General features: G+C 33.7%; 1 protein-coding gene across 3 annotated transcripts in view; it reads right to left on the reverse strand.

Annotated features, from left to right (window-relative positions):
- Positions 1–18771, reverse strand: part of Metap1 (methionyl aminopeptidase 1) — a 54377-nt gene that overhangs the window by 14908 nt on the left and 20698 nt on the right. For 2 of the 3 annotated variants that reach the window (XM_058583837.1, XM_046458942.2), the window contains exons 2-6: positions 14150–14201; positions 7686–7798; positions 6394–6454; positions 2300–2391; positions 1336–1419 (exon numbers count right to left, since the gene is read on the reverse strand). In XM_058583837.1, the coding sequence (XP_058439820.1) occupies positions 1336–1419; positions 2300–2391; positions 6394–6454; positions 7686–7798; positions 14150–14201 (402 nt within the window). The remainder of the gene's footprint in view (positions 1–1335; positions 1420–2299; positions 2392–6393; positions 6455–7685; positions 7799–14149; positions 14202–18771) is intronic. The other variant, XM_058583838.1, reaches the window with a different exon arrangement.

Consider the following 18771-nt stretch of genomic DNA (forward strand, 5'->3'; position numbering starts at 1 on the left):
AAGGGCTATTGGGGAGATTAAATGAGTTTATTTGAAAGAAAATACTTTTTAGGAGTTCCTGGCTCACAAGAAGCCCTCAAAATGCTTAATGCATACTAGACATTTTATGCTAACATATGTAACAATAGCCCAAAATCAAGATATAAAAATCTGAATAAAAATATTTATAAACATCTTTACAGTTCAAGACATATTATCAAATTCTTTCACAAAGGTTGTCTCCATTTATAATATCATCACCAAGTAAAAAGAGTACCAGAGTACCAATTTCATCCTCACCACACTATAATAAATATTAACATCTTTAAAATACTTACCATAAATTTACTATGTCTTTATAATTCACATTAATCTGATTACCGGAATAATTTTAATACACATTCCATGTTTTAACTGGACAACACTTCTTTTATGAACAATTTAATCATATAATGCACGCACATACCTACTAGATTAAGGTCTCTCTGACAGGCAATTTTTATTTAAAAGAAAAAAAAAGATATCCCTGTATCATATTTACTACAAATACTTATCTGTTTGTTGCCTTTTTTTGCAAGATATAAAAGACAATATTGATTTCAACCAATCTAGCTTCAGAAGTCATATTGTTCATGTCAGAATATTGGGTGTAAGACATTTAAAAACATTGATAAAATGTATCATTTTGTAAAAGCACAACTGAAATGCTGAGGCTTCTAAAATACCATATTTCAAGTTCATCTCAGACCTCAGTACAATAAATACAGTCATTCATCTGCATCAATGGGGGACTAATTCTAAGATAAGTCCGCACCTAATGGGTACCGAAATCTGTAGATGCTCAAGTTGTTTATATAAATAGTGTAGAGTTTGCATATAACTCACAAAAATCCTCCCACACACTTTAAATCATCTCTACATTACTTATGATACTAATACAATGTAAATGTTACGTGAATAGTTATTACACTGCATTGTTCAGGAAATAATGACAAAGAAAAAGATCCGTACATGTTCAATACAGATGCCATTTTTTCCCCAAATATTTTCAATCCACAGTTAGTTGAAACTATGGATGCCCATGATCCAGAAGGCAGACTTAAACACTGGCATAATGATTGCTGAATGCTTTCTATATTTGAAACAAAGCAAAAATTAGCTTTCAACTCAGCTTAATAAGGTTATTGCAGACATTCTGAACATAAGTCAAAAACATCTAATAATGTCATTCCCCCCCGCCCCCCAAGTGCTGGGAATCAAATCCTGGGCTTCACACATGCTAGCATGTGCTTTACTATTGAGCTACATCCCAAATTCTAAAAGTTTTCCAAAATAAAAAAAAAGTAAAGTTCTTACTAAGTGTACAGCATGATCTATTTCTTCAGTAGTTACACCTGGTTTAATCATCCCGGCAGCAATATCCAGCACTTCTCTAGCAAGCTGTAAAAGAGGAACACTTGGTATATTGAAAGAGAAATTTAAAAAAAAAAAAAAATAGAAATCTGTATCTTTTGTACTATCTTAGATGTTTTTGGGAAAACTGATGAAATGAATTCAATATAATTTTATATAAAATATAAAAATATTTAATATAAAGATGCAAACAAATTTATATAAAAATTGAGCTTATTTACTAAGTAAGCTTGACTGATTTCTACATGAAAATGTACATTCTAGGTTTATCTGAACAATAATCAACTGACAGAGGTTGGGTCTTCTCACACTTCTATAATGAAGAAGGGTGGAGGGAAATAAAATAGACAAATGAATTTCCTCTAACAATCTTAGTAACTAAGTAAAAGGAATATGAATTTCTCCAGATTATCAAAACAAAGTAGTATCAAACGACTTTTAAAGTGCTGCATAAAAACGTAAATAAACACTATCAATGTATCAATTATTTTTCTTTAGAAAAATATAAATATGCGATTTTACCTTGTTAATATCAACCACTATCATATATCATAGGTATTTCACAATAGGACCTTTAGTTTATCTTGTCTTAGGACATTAGTGAAAATAAAATGACAAAAACCTAGTTCTTAAAACACACACACACACACACACACAGAATATAGAAGAAAAAAACAAACTTGCAAGCAAATATAGATTACTTGCCATACTAATTTTCATACTATTTAAATGGAGATTAACTGTTGTATTAAATGATACAGTAGCAATAGTTTAATGAAAAGTGTGGCTAAGTCAGTCTTAACAAAGTAATAATATTGGAGACCTTTATAAATCCAGCAAATCACTGACTTCCTATCCAAGCAATGCTCAAACATATCTTACCCTAAAGGGAAAAAATAATTCTTACCCTACATACAAGTCGCATCCCTTCTATGTCTTCAGATGAGAGTAATTTAATTTGAGAAGTACCTTTAAGAGCCTGTTCAGATTCAGACATTCCTGTAACAAAAAAATAAGTAAAATTAAAATGAATAGAAAGATGTAGAATTCATTGGCATAATAATAGTCAAGTCTTCCTAAATCACACAATATTTCATTTTGAGAGGTACAGGTTAATTTATTTAAAAGACATTTTTTAATATGTAAAAGCAATTTGCTAAACAAATTGATGAATTCTACAGAATAAATTTTCAGATATATTAGAAATCAGTCAATATTTATAGAGTACTTATTATATGCCAGGCAGTGTGCTAATAAGCTCAGTAAACAATTCACATTTGGATAATAACATACAATTTACAAATTGCTTTCATGATCACTGTCTCATGAAGCAGTTATATACAAACAATTGATGAATCAATTACACTATTTTTCTGAAACAAAAACCCAAGTCAATGTTTTTTAAACTGTAGTTTTTGATCTTTCAGTGGGCTATAAGTACTTTTTTGAAAGTGAAAAAGGGAATAAAAATTACTAGGTTCTATTACACAGACTAAGGTAAGTGCTGCTGTGAAATGTTTGACTGCTAATTTATGTATACATACCTGGACCAATCATGATATAAAATTCATTTCTCACTCTGGGTCACAATCAAAAGGTCTGAAAAATTTATCGCCCTAGTAGACTTCACTAATAAAATTTGTCTAATTCAAGTTTCACATATATTTAAAAGAAACAGACATTATAGCAATTATTTCAAAATTATGAAAAAATAATGTAATGAATGAATTACCAGCCAATCTTGTTTATAAGCACTAGTGAGAAAAACTCCAAATACTGCAAACAGAATTTGAAAGAAAGAGGGGGGGGGGGGGAGGGAGGGAAGGAAGGAAGGAAGGAAGGAAGGAAGGAAGGAAGGGAGGGAGGGAGGGAGGGAGGGAGGGAGGGAGGGAGGGAAGGAGGGAGGGAAGGAAGGAAGGAAGCCAGCCCGCCCCAACTTAAGGGAGATTCATACCAAAAAGGCTAAGATAGTTCAGTATTAGCAATTCTATTAATCTAATTCATCAAAGACAGATTAAGGAAAGAAAAATAAATGACCATCTAGAAAATAATTCTGATAACATGGCCAGCTACCATCTTATTATGACAAATAAATCTCTGGCCAAGAACCATCCTTACAGAATGCCCACTATCAACACTATTATTTAAGACTGTTCTGGTGATACTAGCAGATTTGAGAGAAAGAAATAAGACATATGAAATGAAAAAGAAAGGACAAAATCTTTTAACAATTTCAGACATGATTACATATCCCTAGAACAAATGAATCACCTGAAAAATTACTAATAATAAAAATTCAGCAATTTGACACACTGTATAGCGAATATATCAAAATCAGGAACTTTCCCATATACAAACAAAAGCTAAAAAATACAAAACATACTATTCACCCAAAAAAAATAAAAATTAATTAATTAACTAATTTAAAAACACTTTGAAATGCTGAGCTTGCTTACAGGTGCACACCTGTAATCTCAGCAACTCTGGAGGCTGAGGCATGAGATCACAAATTCAAGTCCAATCTTAGCCATTTACCAAGACCTTGTCTCAAAATCAAAAATAAAAAGGGCCAAGTATATAGCTCAATAATACAGCACCCCTGGGTTCAATTCCCAGTATCACAAAAATAAACAAATAACTAAAGTACCCAGAATTTTCAATAAAAGACCTACAGGAAGAAAATCTGAAAATATCATCAAAAAACATAAGAGGTAACAAGTAATACAGGAAAAAAAATACCCTGTTCTTAGATAGAAGGCTCTATATTGTCAAGGTATAAATTCTTCTAAAATTAATGTACCAATTTTAATACTACCCTGTTAAAAATTACAACAAGATATTTTTAGAAATCAAGCTGATTATAAATTTTACATAGAAAAACAAACATACAAGAATGGCCAGAAAAATGCTCAAAAAGAAGAAAGGTAGGGGCAACAAGGCCTACCAAACATGAATACGTTATGTAGCTACAACACTTAGAGTTTGTCAATGGTACGTAATTAGACAAATGGGTCAATGAAGCATAACAGAATCAAAAACAAACCCCCAAACATGTGAGAATTAAAGGATGCATTTCAAATATAATACAGGTTACATTTATTTTACTATTTAAGAATGTTTCCTTTATCACAAATGTAGATAGTCAATTGGTGAAAAAATTAACACATCAAAGGAGTATTTTCCTTAACAAAACAATTATAAATGAGGTTAAAAAAATAAAAGTAATGAAACAGGGGAAAAGGGATAAAGATATGAATACACAGTTCAAAAGGAAAAAAATACAAATAACTGAACATATGAAAAGAATCTTCCTCATAATTTAAAAATGCAAACTAAAATAATAGCAAACTATCAATTTCACCTTTCAGATTAGCAAAGATCATCACGCTTGATTACCCAATGTAAGAGAAAAGAGACTCCGGTGTTTTTTAAATGGGAATACTAATTGGCAAAAAGCTCTGAAATTTTTAAGAGCCCTCCAAATAAAAAATGTATGTATCCTTTGATCTAAAACTATTTTACTTTAGGCAATTAACCTACAGAAATACTATCACATGTGGACAAAGATGTAAACACAAGAATAGTTACTACAGTCAAATGGGTAGAAGCAAAAACTTGGAAATAATCTAAACATTGATTAGTAGGGGCCTGCTTTAATAAATTATAACATATCCACACACTGAAATCCTTACACACTAAAATGAAAGCAGTGGCTTTATATGGACTCACATGAAGTATTTCCAAGATACCTTAACATATTAGAAAGCATAAAAAGGTAAAAGGATGTACATGATGTATTTCTTTTTTGTTTATCAGTGGGTAAAAAGGTTAATGTACACATATACAGATTATCTTGGATAATTCTACAAGAAAACGGTAAACAGTGGCTACCTTTAAAGAGTAGAACTTACTTTTTACTGCATAACATTTTATTCTGTTAGAATTTATCTTTTCTACACATATTTTTAAAAATATAAACTAGTATTATATTCATAATATTAAATAGAGAATAATTAAGTCACACATCCTCAGCAGTATTCTATAATTCAGACTGTCTTTTCCTTCAATGGGTTTAACTGAATTTTAGAATTATATAGAGAAGAACTTAATATAGTTCCCTACATCTTAAAGAACAAAGCAAAGGCAGCTTGGCTTATATTAAACCATGTGAAATTGCTGATATGGAACTATTTTTGACACACATAAAAACTTCAATAATTTCACATAGTCCAATTTTAGTTATATTGTACAAGCCTTAAGGTCAGAGACTACTCCACTGATCTGTGCTGCAAATTACTCTGGATGTCTATCAGTATCTATAAAATAGAGAAGACAACAGAACCTACCTCAGGAATGTTGAAAGTATTAAATGGAGTAACACGTGCAAAGAACTTAGCACAGTGCCTGACATACAGTTGAGCAAAAATAAATATAAGTTACTATTACAAAATCAGAAACAACACCATCACCATTATCACCACGATTACTATTTCTTATTGTTACAGTCTTTAGTCAACCTGAGGTCTCCACAATCTGTTTCTGCCTTAACTTAGGTAGAAGGACATATTAAATAAAATCTAAACTATTCTTTTCTTCCATCTAGAAACTGGTATAACACCACAAAATACAGTATTATTCTGTGTGTAGTCTTTAGCAGTTACATAAAGAATGTTTTCTGAACTGCATAGATTTCTAGTGGTGGCAAAGAATTTTTAATTCTCTTAAATGATCTACTATGGCTTGAAAAAGCAATGTTTAGGGCCTGGGGATGTAGTTCAATGGTAGAGTGCTTGTGAAAGGCCCTGGGTTTGATCCCCAGCACACACACACCACACACACACACACACACACACACACGGAAAAAAATTTTTTTGTTTAACAATAATGTTAACACTTATTAGAAATACAGCATTAAAAACTCTCTATAAGAAAAGCACTCCTTCCTTTGCAGTAGTCATCAAGCCCACAACCTGAAAAATGGAAAACCAACACAGAACTTACCTAAGGGATGATCAGCATAATCCGGTCTTTGAATATAACTTGGCACTGGCCTTGTTGGCATCTAAAAACATCAAAGAAGTTAGTTAAAGCATATTACCTAGAAAATAAAACTGGAAAAACATTATTAAGTTCAAGCAAAAGTTTTTAAATGAAAATATCTTTAAGTGACATCTTAATTATCATATCTACTTTGTTAAGACTAAGGTTCACTTTGCTTAGTGTTAACGCTACCCCCTTTCACAGATATTTAAGAATGGGGAAAGTGGCCAAGGCTACCAATGATTTAAGATTAGATACAGACCACAAGTTGCCATGTTGTTCCAAACAAACTCATAAGCTGACAGTGACAATAAAATAATGTCTCAAAGTAAACATATGCTTATATGTTCCTAGTTATTAGCTCTGGGAAGTAGGATTAAAAACTTTCTTATATATTTAATATTTTTTCAGATTTAAAAAAAATTAATAAAATCTCTTAATAATAGAAAATCATCAGGGCTGGGGATGTGGCTCAAGCGGTAGCGCGCTCGCCTGGCATGCGTGCGGCCTGGATTCGATCCTCAGCACCACATACAAATAAAGATATTGTGTCCGCCAAAAACTAAAAATATTAAAAAAAATTCTCTCTCTAAAAAAAAAATAGAAAATCATCAATAAAAATAATTTAAATATCTGAAGATAGCAAACAGATTTCAACTTAAATGAATTCCTATATTAAAACTCCACAGAAGGGGGCTGGAGTTATGGCCCAATTGGCAAAAAGCTCTGAAATTTTTAAGATCCCTCCAAATAAAAATGTATGTATCCTTTGATCTATCAAGTGTAAGGCACTGGGTTTGATCCTCAGCACCACATAAAAATAAAATAAAGATATTGTGTCCATCTACTATTTAAAAAATAAAAAATAAAAACCTCTACAGACAGGATACAAATGGCAGAAAAGCTGCAGCTATTAAGGTAGGAATATATTATATTTTAAAATATTTTAGAAAAGTATAAATATACACTACTTATAGTGCCAGCCAGAAAATATTAAGTCTACCTTACCCTACTCTTTTTTTAAATTAATATCTTTAGTCCTTTTCATCTAATTTTTCTCCACTTCCTCCAATTATCCCAACTAGCTCCCAAATAATGTACCATAAGAGCTAAACAGTTAGAAAACAAGTTCCTTTGTAAACTTAATTCTGTCTACATAGTTAACTGTTGTAATACAAAATTATAACTACTACTTCTAGGACACTGAAATTGGTTTAAAACAACGTTGAATTCTTATTACCTTAGTTACTCACCAGTGGATAATGTGGTCTGAGTTTACCAGTATATCGATAACCTGCCCAGGGGTCAGTGTTTATATCACCTTCTACAGTCCAGGAAGACACTTCCCGCTTTGCCTTTTCATCTTCTGGGAGACAGACAGATGGAAAGACATGAAAGGTACAGGAAGGAGAAAGAAAGGAAAGCTTAGAGACCAAGTTCATGAGGAGCACATATTTCAATTCTCTCTTGTTTACAAAACAAGCCAGAGCAACTCAGGAGGCTGAGGCAAAGGATCACAAGTTCAAAGCCAGCAACAGCAACCAAGAGAGGGCCTAAGGAACTCAGTGAGAATCTGTCTCAAAATAAAAAATAAAAAAGGGCTGGATATGTGGCTAAGTGGTTAAGCACCTCTGGGTTCAATCCCTGATACCAAAAAAAAAAAAAAATTATGACCATCATTTGCCTCTTTTTAGAAGGGTTTCTAAAGGAGGCAGGAAAGATACAAAGGGAAGGAAATAATCTGTTTGAAGTTACCAAATTTTAGTAGAAAACTTAAGAATCATATACACACCTAATAATGTGATTTGTTAATATATAATGCTGTGTATAATGAAATGCACCTAAGAATCCTTTTCAAACAGAATAGAGAGATCCTCTATAGTATCTCATTTCAGCAGACTAGAGGCACCTCTTATCCATTAAGCAAAATGAAGACGCTAACCCTAGGACTTGAAATACCAGGAATTCAAGTCACTCCTAGACCAAGAATTGACCCATACACCTCCCGTTACACACAGATCTTTCCCTGATTACTGCCATGTATCACAGGCTTTGAAATTCAGGTTTCATTAGAAGTATATAAGAAATTGAAGGATATCTAAGTTAGTTCCCCAGTTTGACTATTGTGAATTGTGCTGTTATAAATATTGATGTGGCTGTGTCACTGTAGCATGCTGTTTTTAAGTCCTTGGGGTATAGATAAAGGAGTGGAATAGCTGGATCAAATGGTGGTTCCATTCCAAGTTTTCTAAGGAATCACCATACTGCTTTCCAGATTGGCTGTACCAATTTGCAGTCCCACCAGCAATGTATGAGTGTGCCTTTTCCCCCACATCCTTGCCAACATTTACTGTTGCTTGTATTCTTGATAACTGCCATTCTGACTGAAGTAAGATGAAATCTTAAGAGTAATTCTGATTTGCATTTCTCTAATTACTAGAGATGTTGAACATTTTTTCATATATTTGTTGATCGACTGTATATCTTCTTCTGAGAAGTGTCTGTTCAGCTCCTCAGCATATTTATTGATTGTGTTGTTTCACAATGAAATATTACTCGGCATTAAAAGAGAATAAAATTACGGCATCTGCAGGTAAATGGATGGAGTTAGAGAATATCATGCTAAGGGAAGTAAGCTCCCAAAAAACCAAAGGCTGAATGTTTTCTCTGACAAGTGGAGGCTAATCCATAATGGGAGGACCATAGGATGAGTGGAGGAACTTTGGATGGGCCAAAGATGGACATCATTACCCTAGGTACATGTGTGCTTGCACAAATGGTGTGATCCTACTTTATGTACAACCAGAGAAGTAAAAACAATGGTGCTCCATCTTGTACAATGAATCGAAGAGCATTCTGCTGTCATCCATAACTGATTAGAATAAATAAATAGATAGATAAATAAATAAAATGGTAATTTACATTGTGTGCATTTCACCTAATAAAAAATTATAGCTTGCATTTTTATAAGAACTCATGTGTATAATGGTATCATCAAAATTATTTTTGTTTTTTAATGAAGCAAAAAATGTATATAATGTGTTTTTAGTGCATATCAATAACAGTAGCTATTTTGTGAAAAAAAAAAAGAATAAAAAGAAGAAATAGTAGTAGTAGTAGATGAGAAAAATAAACTTCCCTCCTTAAAAAATCTATTCAAAATATAAAATGATGCATGAGGCCCTGGGTTCAATTCCCTGAATAAACAGATAAATAAATAAATAAACATGAAAAGAGGGAGAGCAGGGTCTGGGGATGTGGATCAGTGGTAAAGTGTTCACCTAGCATGCATGAGGCCCTGGGTTCAATCCCCAGTGCCAAAAAAAAAAAAAAAAAATAGGAGAATAGAAGGAATCATGATGTTAAGCTAAAGAAAATCTTAAAGGATCTAATTTCCTCCTTTTGCAAACCAGGAAACTAAGATGTATTTCATGTGGGCAGTGAGGCAAGAATACAGGTGCTCAATCCAATAATTCTCCAGAGAGCAAGGGGTCACCTGTGGGATGCAGGCCCTTTGAGGCACAACTGACAAGAATGCAAAAACATAGTCATTTTAAAAAATAAATAAACTTTTTTTAAAAAAAACACAGCCAATCCATCCACATTACTTTGAAAGAGAATACATTTATACTAATCACATAAGAAGCAGAAGAAAAGAAGATTTTATTATGCAACTAATTTTAAATACCTTTCTCCTCTCCAGAATTCAAGAAACCAATGTAAATATTAATAACAGAACAATATTTATCATCCCAGAATAAAAATGGACTCAATTCATTGTCACTTGGATTAAACATTATAGATAATTGTTCAAAATGCAGGCCAACTAATGACTGCATCAGCTGTCTTATCAAGTGATTTCTGTCTGAAACATGCACCTCAAGAATAATTTTCTCCTAAATCCTAAGACAGAATATCAAACAAGATTCAGGCTTTCTTTAACATACTTCTGGGGAGGAAGAAGAAAGAAGGGAAATATGTAAAATTTTTCAAAGCTTCCTGCTGATCTGAATTTCTCCCCCTTCCACATTCTATTTTCAAAAAAGAACTGAAAGCAGACTTCGAACAACATCTACACAAATCAGGCTGAAATATGGCAATTTCTTTTTTAATCTCGAAGCATAACTTACTTAAGGTTTTTACACTTGAAAAGTTAAGTTTATATTTTGGAGTCAATCTGATCTGAGCCCTGATGCTAGCTAGACACATCGCAGATACTCATTAAATCTGAACTGAGCTGAGACTGGTAGCAAAACTGTATGATAATTTGTTTGTTTGTTTGTTTGTTTGTTTAATGACTGTGAAAGCACAGGATGCTATTAACAAAACCTATAAGCTTTCTTTCAAACATCTCAAGGCAATAGGCCCAGGGAACACAAAGTAGTGCCAATGAGATATGTGATTCATGCAAGGTCTGACCCAAAGTATATCACATCCAGGCTTTGTTCTGTAAAAGGTTCCATCAGGATGCCTCATCCAGTTAGTTTACATAAAATAACCATACATGTATAAGCTTTCTTTAGGATGGGATTTTTGATCAAAATTCTGACTCGGTTCTTCACAGATATGGCATGGACTTGCTTGTATCTAGGCCTCACAACAAACCTGATTCCAGCATTCTGGAGATGAGGCTCACAGTAATCCATGGTCACAAAGATTGGTGAAACCAGTTCTGAAACATTATATAACTTTCTCTCTACAAGCCCAAAACTCAAGCATGCTAGTGTGGAAGGTTAGGATAGAAGAAAAAAGTATTATTGAGTTATTTTTTTAAATAGGGTTTCTAGTATCATATTTTAGGTGGTCAAATTCTTCCACCTTTTAATTCAGAAAAATGAGAGGCAAACATACTGAACAGTTTTTTTGTTTGTTTGTTTTTAATACTGAGGATTGAACCAGAGGTGTTTTACAGTTGAGCTAAATCGCCAGTCCTTTTCATTTTGAGACATAGTTTTGCTAAGGTTGTTGAGGCTGGCCTCAAACTTGTAAACTTTCTGCCTCAGCCTCTCAAGTCACTGGGAGTACACATGTGTGCCAATGTATCTGGCTAAAGTACAGTTTAGAGATGTGAAGTTCTACAACTTTTATAGATTAGATTAAAAGTAACTTCTCTTAAGTTTACTCTGGTAGGGCTGAGGTTGTGGCTCAGAGGTAGAGCGCTTGTCTAGCATGTGTGAGGCACTGGGTTCGATCCTGAGCACCACATAAAATAAAAAATAAAGATATTGTGTCCACCTGTAACGAAAAAATAAATATTTTCTTAAAAAGTTTACTCTAGTAGAAGATAACATAGAAAATGCACACACAAACATCAGCAATATATCTTTGAACTAAGGGCTTGGCTTAGTTCAAAGATATATTGACTGGTCCTCTCTGATACACAAAAAAATATATTCTGTGCCTGAGTCACTTACTTAACTCACATTTGAAAGTTTGCTAAGCCCACTGAAAAGAACTGAGCTTCCACAATTAATACAACCCTGGGTCCAGATGTTTTACTGGTGAATTCCATCAAACATTTAAGAAGAAATAATGCCAAGTCGACATAATCTCTTTCAGAAAAAAGGAGGAAATATTTCCCATTTTGTGAGACCAGAATTGCTCAAATACCAAAATCAGTTAAAGATATTAAAAGCAAATTGTGGACTAAAATTCAACATGAACTTAGATATAAAACAGGTATCTTTATTCAGAAACCAACATACAGCCTAGCATGATTGTGCACGCTTATAATCCCAACACTTTTTCACTGATTCTTTTCTCAATGCCTCCTGAGCTCTAGAGATCACAGTTTCCCACCGTTCCCTCCTCCAGGAGAGTCAACTACAACTGCATACCTGAGGTCAATTTGTTAAGATGTGAAAGATACAGGTCTGGCCAGCTGAGAGCTATCTCCAACCAACACAGCCAAAGCGGATTGAGAACACTGGGCACATCCACTGAAGAAAACTACCCTGAAAGGCGTTACCTAAATGATGGCACCATATTAAATACCAGAAGTATAAGTAAACTCTCAACAGCTTATGTCCAATGCTGCAATAATTATGTTCTTTTTTATGTAGGGAACACCTGCTGTTTAGTCCCCTGTGGTGAAGGGCAAAATAACTCCACTCTTAGAAATCCAGTACTGATGAAATGGGTATACTTCAATCATTTAGCAAACCTCAGGGTAGACAACCATTCTAAGCTTTTTTACTACTTACTATTTAACTTCAGCACTTTATACTTCCCTATGCTTTAACTTCCTAAGCATAAAATTTCAATAACTGGCTCAAAGAACTCTTCAAAATTTCTATTACATTATAATTCAGTATGTAAGAATGAAAACCATTAAATGACCTTATTTAAACTTTCTCTATACTTTGAGGTAACACATCCAAATCAACAAACCCTGCCTTTTGTACTTTGACAAACTTTCATGTATTCATATCATTTTCCCTCACTCTAACCACATTTCCTCCCTAAACAGTCTAGGATTTCCATTAAACATAGTCACTTTATACAACCAAAAAAAATATCTACCTTTTTTAAATTTTTATTTCCTTTTCCTTCAGAGATGATTTGGCTGACCTCAGATTTTGGTAAAAATAATCTATCAAACTCCACTAAATAACTAACTCCTAAAAAAACACATGGAAACGAACGCAAGATCAGTAAATTAAAACAAAAACCTATACCAAGAATTATGTGCCACCTGCCAAGCCTTCATCCATCAGGACACAATGATGTAAAAGCCCTTGTCTGTTCCAAAGTAATTATGATGGGGCCATCTTAAACCAGCCACACCAATCACATAAATCTATGAGTAGATGAAGCAGAAAGCCTATGTGAATAGCAGGTATATCAGTATAGCTAACAGCAAGAGCTGAAAAGCAGGCAATAGTTTTATTTTGTGGTGTCACATGAAGTAACTTCAAAAGTAAAATTAAATATCAGGCTATGAATAATAGCAGTAAAAAGAAGTAAAGTAAAAAAAGCATAGTCATCCCTCAGTATCCCCAGGGGGTTGGTTCAAGGACACCCCTCACCCAGATGCTCCATTCTCTACTATGAAATGATGTAGTATTTGCATATAGCTTCTATACCTCTTCTCATATACTTTATATTATTTGTAGATTACTTACAATATCTAATACTATGTAAATGGTGTATAAACAGTTATACTGTATCGTTTAGAAAATGACCAAAAAAAGTACATGCTCAATAGATACATTTTTTTAATATTTTCAATATGCAGTTGGTTGAATCTGTGGATATGGAACATACACAGACATGAACCTCAAAGATAATGAAGGCTGACTGTACTATAACTCTCTTGAGTAGAAAAGCAATATGAACTAAAATTAAACAAAAGCAAAAGGTGCCTGGCTCATGTATCCTCTCTGCCTACAATATGCAAACACTTCTAGCAAATATAAGAGAGTAACAAAAGATTTGGGTACTACCAGTATCAGTCAAGCAAGATCCCATCAATCCCAGCTAAGATCTCATGTTTTCATGTTAAAAACATGAAACAAGATTAACAAAGATATTATTCAGCCATGTTTTTTTTTATCTTGAATACATATATTACAAAGAATAAAAAAGCATGTTATAATTCTAGCTATCAGGATTACTCTCAGAACATTTAAATACACGTGTTCATAACTAGAAGAATCCCTGTCTTCTGGCACAAAAGCCACTTCTAAGCCAAATAAGAATAAGTAATTTTACTTACTTGCTTTCTTATGTAGTAACTTGTGCGTAGCCCAACTTCCTTTAAAACATTCCTAAAACAACAAACAGGGAAATTAGTGTCAAGCCTTCCTTAATTAGAAACATCTTTACAGAGCGTTATTTATAAGAAATAGTTACTGAGCTGGGGCTGGGGCTCAGCGGTAGAGCGCTCGCCTCGCACGTGCGAGACCCTGAGAGTTCGATCCTCAGCACCACATAAAAATAAATAAGTGAAATAAGGTATTGTGTCCACCAACAACTAAAAAATAAATATTAAAAAAAATAAATAGTTACTGAAAAATTCTTGTAAGAAACAAAAATTATGGGAAAAGCTTAAGAAATGACACCTACTCAAAATTTCACTTCAAAAAGCAATCTAAACTTTACTTCAAATAAGCAAAACTAACCTATATATAAACTGAAATACATAGTTGTATTTCAACTTCATCTCACAAAATTATTTTAATTTTTATTTTGTTTGCAGTACTGGGGATTGAACCCAGGGCATCGGGCATGCTAGGAAAGTATTCCTCCTACCTCATTCTCATGAGTAGCTGGAACTTCAGATATGTGCCACCATACCTAGCTTTTGCCAAGTTATTTTAAAGTATGTGAAAAGACCCCCTAGCCAATTAATCAAACTAGAAAAAAATAACAAGGATAATTTCCAGATTCTTCCACTATTTATAGCAGAAGCCAAATCAGTCATTATACACATTAAGTAACCCAACTGAGCAGTTGTGTTCACTATATGACATCAGCCCTCAGACAACAAGCCTTGCAAAGGAAGGGACTGTATTAAAGTTCACCAGTACTTGTAGGTTTCAGTAAGCACTTGTTGACTAACTGATCAGAAAGGATGAATGAAACAGAAAGACAAAACTTCTCATTTAGGAAAATGGTACATGTTTCAGATACCAGTAAGAAGTAACACATTGTGAAAATGGAGTAATAAATTGAATTCAAGTAAAGAACTTAAGTAATTAAAAAATAATTCAACAAGACATAGACCTTATTTATTCTTCAATTTTTATCATCTCTTCTAACTTTAACTTTGTAAAGTTACTTAAGTCATTAAAAACACTAAGAAAATTCACAAATCCCAACAAACGTTTTATCTTTGAAACATGAACAAGAGAAAAGCCAAGAAAGACTCCTTACAATATGTAGTAATCAAAAAACATTACAGCAGTGATACTAAGGCTGTCCTTTCTAAAACACTGATGGAGGTCCTCTGTAGGTCAATTTCTCTCTCCTGCAAAACTTGCAATGGAACCACCATTTGACCCAGTTATCCCACTCCTCGGTTTTTATAAAAATTAGCATACTATGGTTACACGGCTATATCAATGTACAGCAGCTCAATTCACAATAGCTAAAATTATGAAACCAACCTAGGTACTCTCCAACAGATGAATGGACAAAGAAATTGTGGCATAAATACACAATGGAATATTATTCAGCCATAAATAAGAATGAAATCATGGCATTTGCTGGTAACTGGATGGAACTAGAGATTATCATGCTAAGCCAATCCCAAAGACCAAAGGCCAAATGTTTTCTCTGATATGCAGATGCTCACAACAAAGGAGGGTAGGAAGGGGAAGAATATGAGTTCATTGAATTTAAAAGGGGAATTAAGGGAAGGGAGGGGAGATGGGAATAGGAAAGGCAGTAGATAACTTTCATGTGTGCACAACCAGTATAACTCCACATCATGTACAACCACAAGAATGGGAAGTTATACTCCATGTATGTACGATATGTCAAAATACACTCTACTGCCATGTATATCTAAAAGAACAAATAAAAATAAGAATGCTATAGGACTTTATGCATCTAACTAAGGTTTATACAGAGTGAAGTGGATACTCAACATGAATGGTATTATCCAATATTAAAGATGTTTATTTTCTAGTTTCAAATTGCAGTTGGATATCTGGACATATAAGTTATCACTTGCTATTATGTACATGTACTACAAATTGTTACATTCTAGAACATGAAATTAATGTTACAAATGAGTGTGTAAATTTTATTAATATAGTGTTTACGTGATTTAGTTTTAGTATATGATTTATATAGTGTGGTAGTAGAGTAGAGCTGCTGCGGTATGGGACACTGGCAGCCTGGCAAACTTCGTCTTATAAAGTTGTACATTTCTTCTAGTTTTAAAAATCTTTGTTTTCCTTTTAAGATTCTGTATTGATTTTTATTAGATACTAATTCATATTTTAAGCTTAAGTATGTTGGGTGCAGAGCAGGCTGAACTCTGTTGTCTGCAGGGCAGGCTGAACAGATGTTGGCTGCAAGATAGCCCACGCACTCAAACCCCCCTCTATCTGGTCCTTTATCACCTGATTGCCTCAAGTCTGAACATTCAACCCTGCTCAAGGCTGAACACTTAACCCCTCCTTGGGCCAACAAGGCAGCTTGCAGACCCAGAGGCCCCATTAAATTTGGGCTATAAAAACTCCCTCCTGCCAGGCCCCCCTCTCTCTTGCTCTCTCTCTCTTGCTCTTTCTCTCTTGCTCTCTCTTGCTCTTTATCTTTCTTACGCGCGCTCTCTGTCTCTCTCTTGCTCTTGCTCTCTCCCTGTTCATCTCTTCTCTTTTCTCTCTCTTTCTTTCCTTCTTTCCTTTCTCTTTGTTGCACTGCTGCAATAAAGATCTGTTGATTGCTCCGAGTGTTGTGGTCACTTTCCTTTCAAAGTATTTCTAGTTGGACATCTACATACATTTTTAAATCTATTTTATGTTGTATTGAATCTTAATTCACAATAAGAGTTTAAATGTTTCTTGATTTGTTTGCTATTCTAATATCATAGATGCAAAATGTCTGTTGTTAGTTAATAATGTTTTTGTAACTTTAACACTAAATCAAGTTATTTCACATACCTGGTCAATTGCTTCTAGCTTAGAAATCCTTTTTCCCCTTTTTTATTTCCAAATACTAACAATTTTCTTTGATTATTTACTCATTTATTTCAACACTCTCACAGTTGTACAAAACTCCTGCCGATAGTTTTATGTACATTGTGCATTTTGTCAATTTCATCTTAGAACTTTCTCTGAGAGCTCTCTGACTTCCTCTAGTCAGAATTTCTTGATTTCCTGGAAGTCATCCTTAAAGTCTTCTTTAAGCATCATCTTTGAGAGTCCATTTATTTTTCTTGTCATGTCTTATTTAAATTGATCTCCCTCTTTGTTAATTCTCTTGTTTTTGTGTAATGTTTCCTCCAGTAGCTTCCTGAGAAAGATTTTTGAGATTCTGCATAAATGAAAATGTCTTGTGATAGTCTTGACACTTGAAGTTTAGCCAGATATAGAATTCTAGATTGGAAATTATTTCCTCAAATTTTAATGCTATTGCTCCTTAACCTTTTAGTCTCTGGTGTTAACAATTCTGATGCCATTGGGATTCATAATCTTTTGTACAGTGTAATTTCATTGTCACTTAACATTTCTTTGCTGCACTTTCATCTTTGTTGGTCAGTTCTTCCTTGTGATTGATTATCCAATAGTAAGCTTATGATTGGGAAACAAGGCGGCAACACAACTACAAGCTTTTCTGTCTGCATGTGAACTGAGTGGTAAATACACAATGACCAGTCACTCACAGGCTTTCAAAGAAGTGAAGGGACTAATCAATGACTAAGATGAACATCTATTAGTTTACATAGTGATTTACAGACAGAAAAGCTAACAGCAAAGTCTATTTTATGTAATAATTACTTCACATTAATGTGCTATGGTAACTGCCATCTGTATTACTGTTAGAGGACTGGTTTTAAGTAAATCATGAAAACTAAGTTCAGGCATATCAAAACTACACAAAATGAGATCTGTTTTTATACAGTTAGCAACTTGACACAACTCATTTATGAAACTTTTCTAAATAGGTTATGTGAACATAATATTTTTTCATAACCCAGCATTGTTTTATTCTCACAGAACTGATACACCTTTCCTTAAATAAAGCTCAATTCTATCCCAGATGACTCATTTAGAGAACACAGGAGTTTTACATACCAATTTAAATTTTAAAAGGAGAATGTAGGAACCATCAGGGAGAAATGGAAAAAGATACATTTAAAATGTTACAGAGGCTGGGGATGTAGCTCAGGGGCAGAGCACTTACCTTCCACGCACAAAACCCTGGGTTCAATCCCTAGTACAGCCAAAACAAGCAAGCAAACAAACCACAAAATGTTACAAAAATAAATATGTCTACCTAACTTATACCATGTCAGAGAAGAAAAGCCTACTGGATAGAGGTATTTGAGCACTGCGTATAACCAAGGTTTGCAGATACAAACGCAATCCTTAAGAAAATTGCTCTATGGGGCCGGGGTTATAGCTCAGTGGTAGAGCACTTGCCTTGCATGCGTGAGGCCATGGGTTCAATCCTCAGCATCACATAAAAAAATAAATAAAGATTAAAAAAAAAAGTTTGGCACATGACTTGATGTGATGTATATACTTTAAAAAACTGTTCTAAAAATTAAAAATAAATAAACTCAGTGAGCAGAGATATCAGTGGACACACACGACAAAGGAGACAGACATCACAGATTTAGTCCAACTGTAAAATCTGAAGAGAATATGAGGATCAACTTTTGAA

Source organism: Marmota monax, unplaced genomic scaffold (genome assembly GCF_021218885.2).
Source record: "Marmota monax isolate L192 unplaced genomic scaffold, Marmota_monax_Labrador192_F-V1.1 WCK01_AAM20220418_F8-fsc00002, whole genome shotgun sequence".
NCBI lineage: Eukaryota > Metazoa > Chordata > Mammalia > Rodentia > Sciuridae > Marmota > Marmota monax.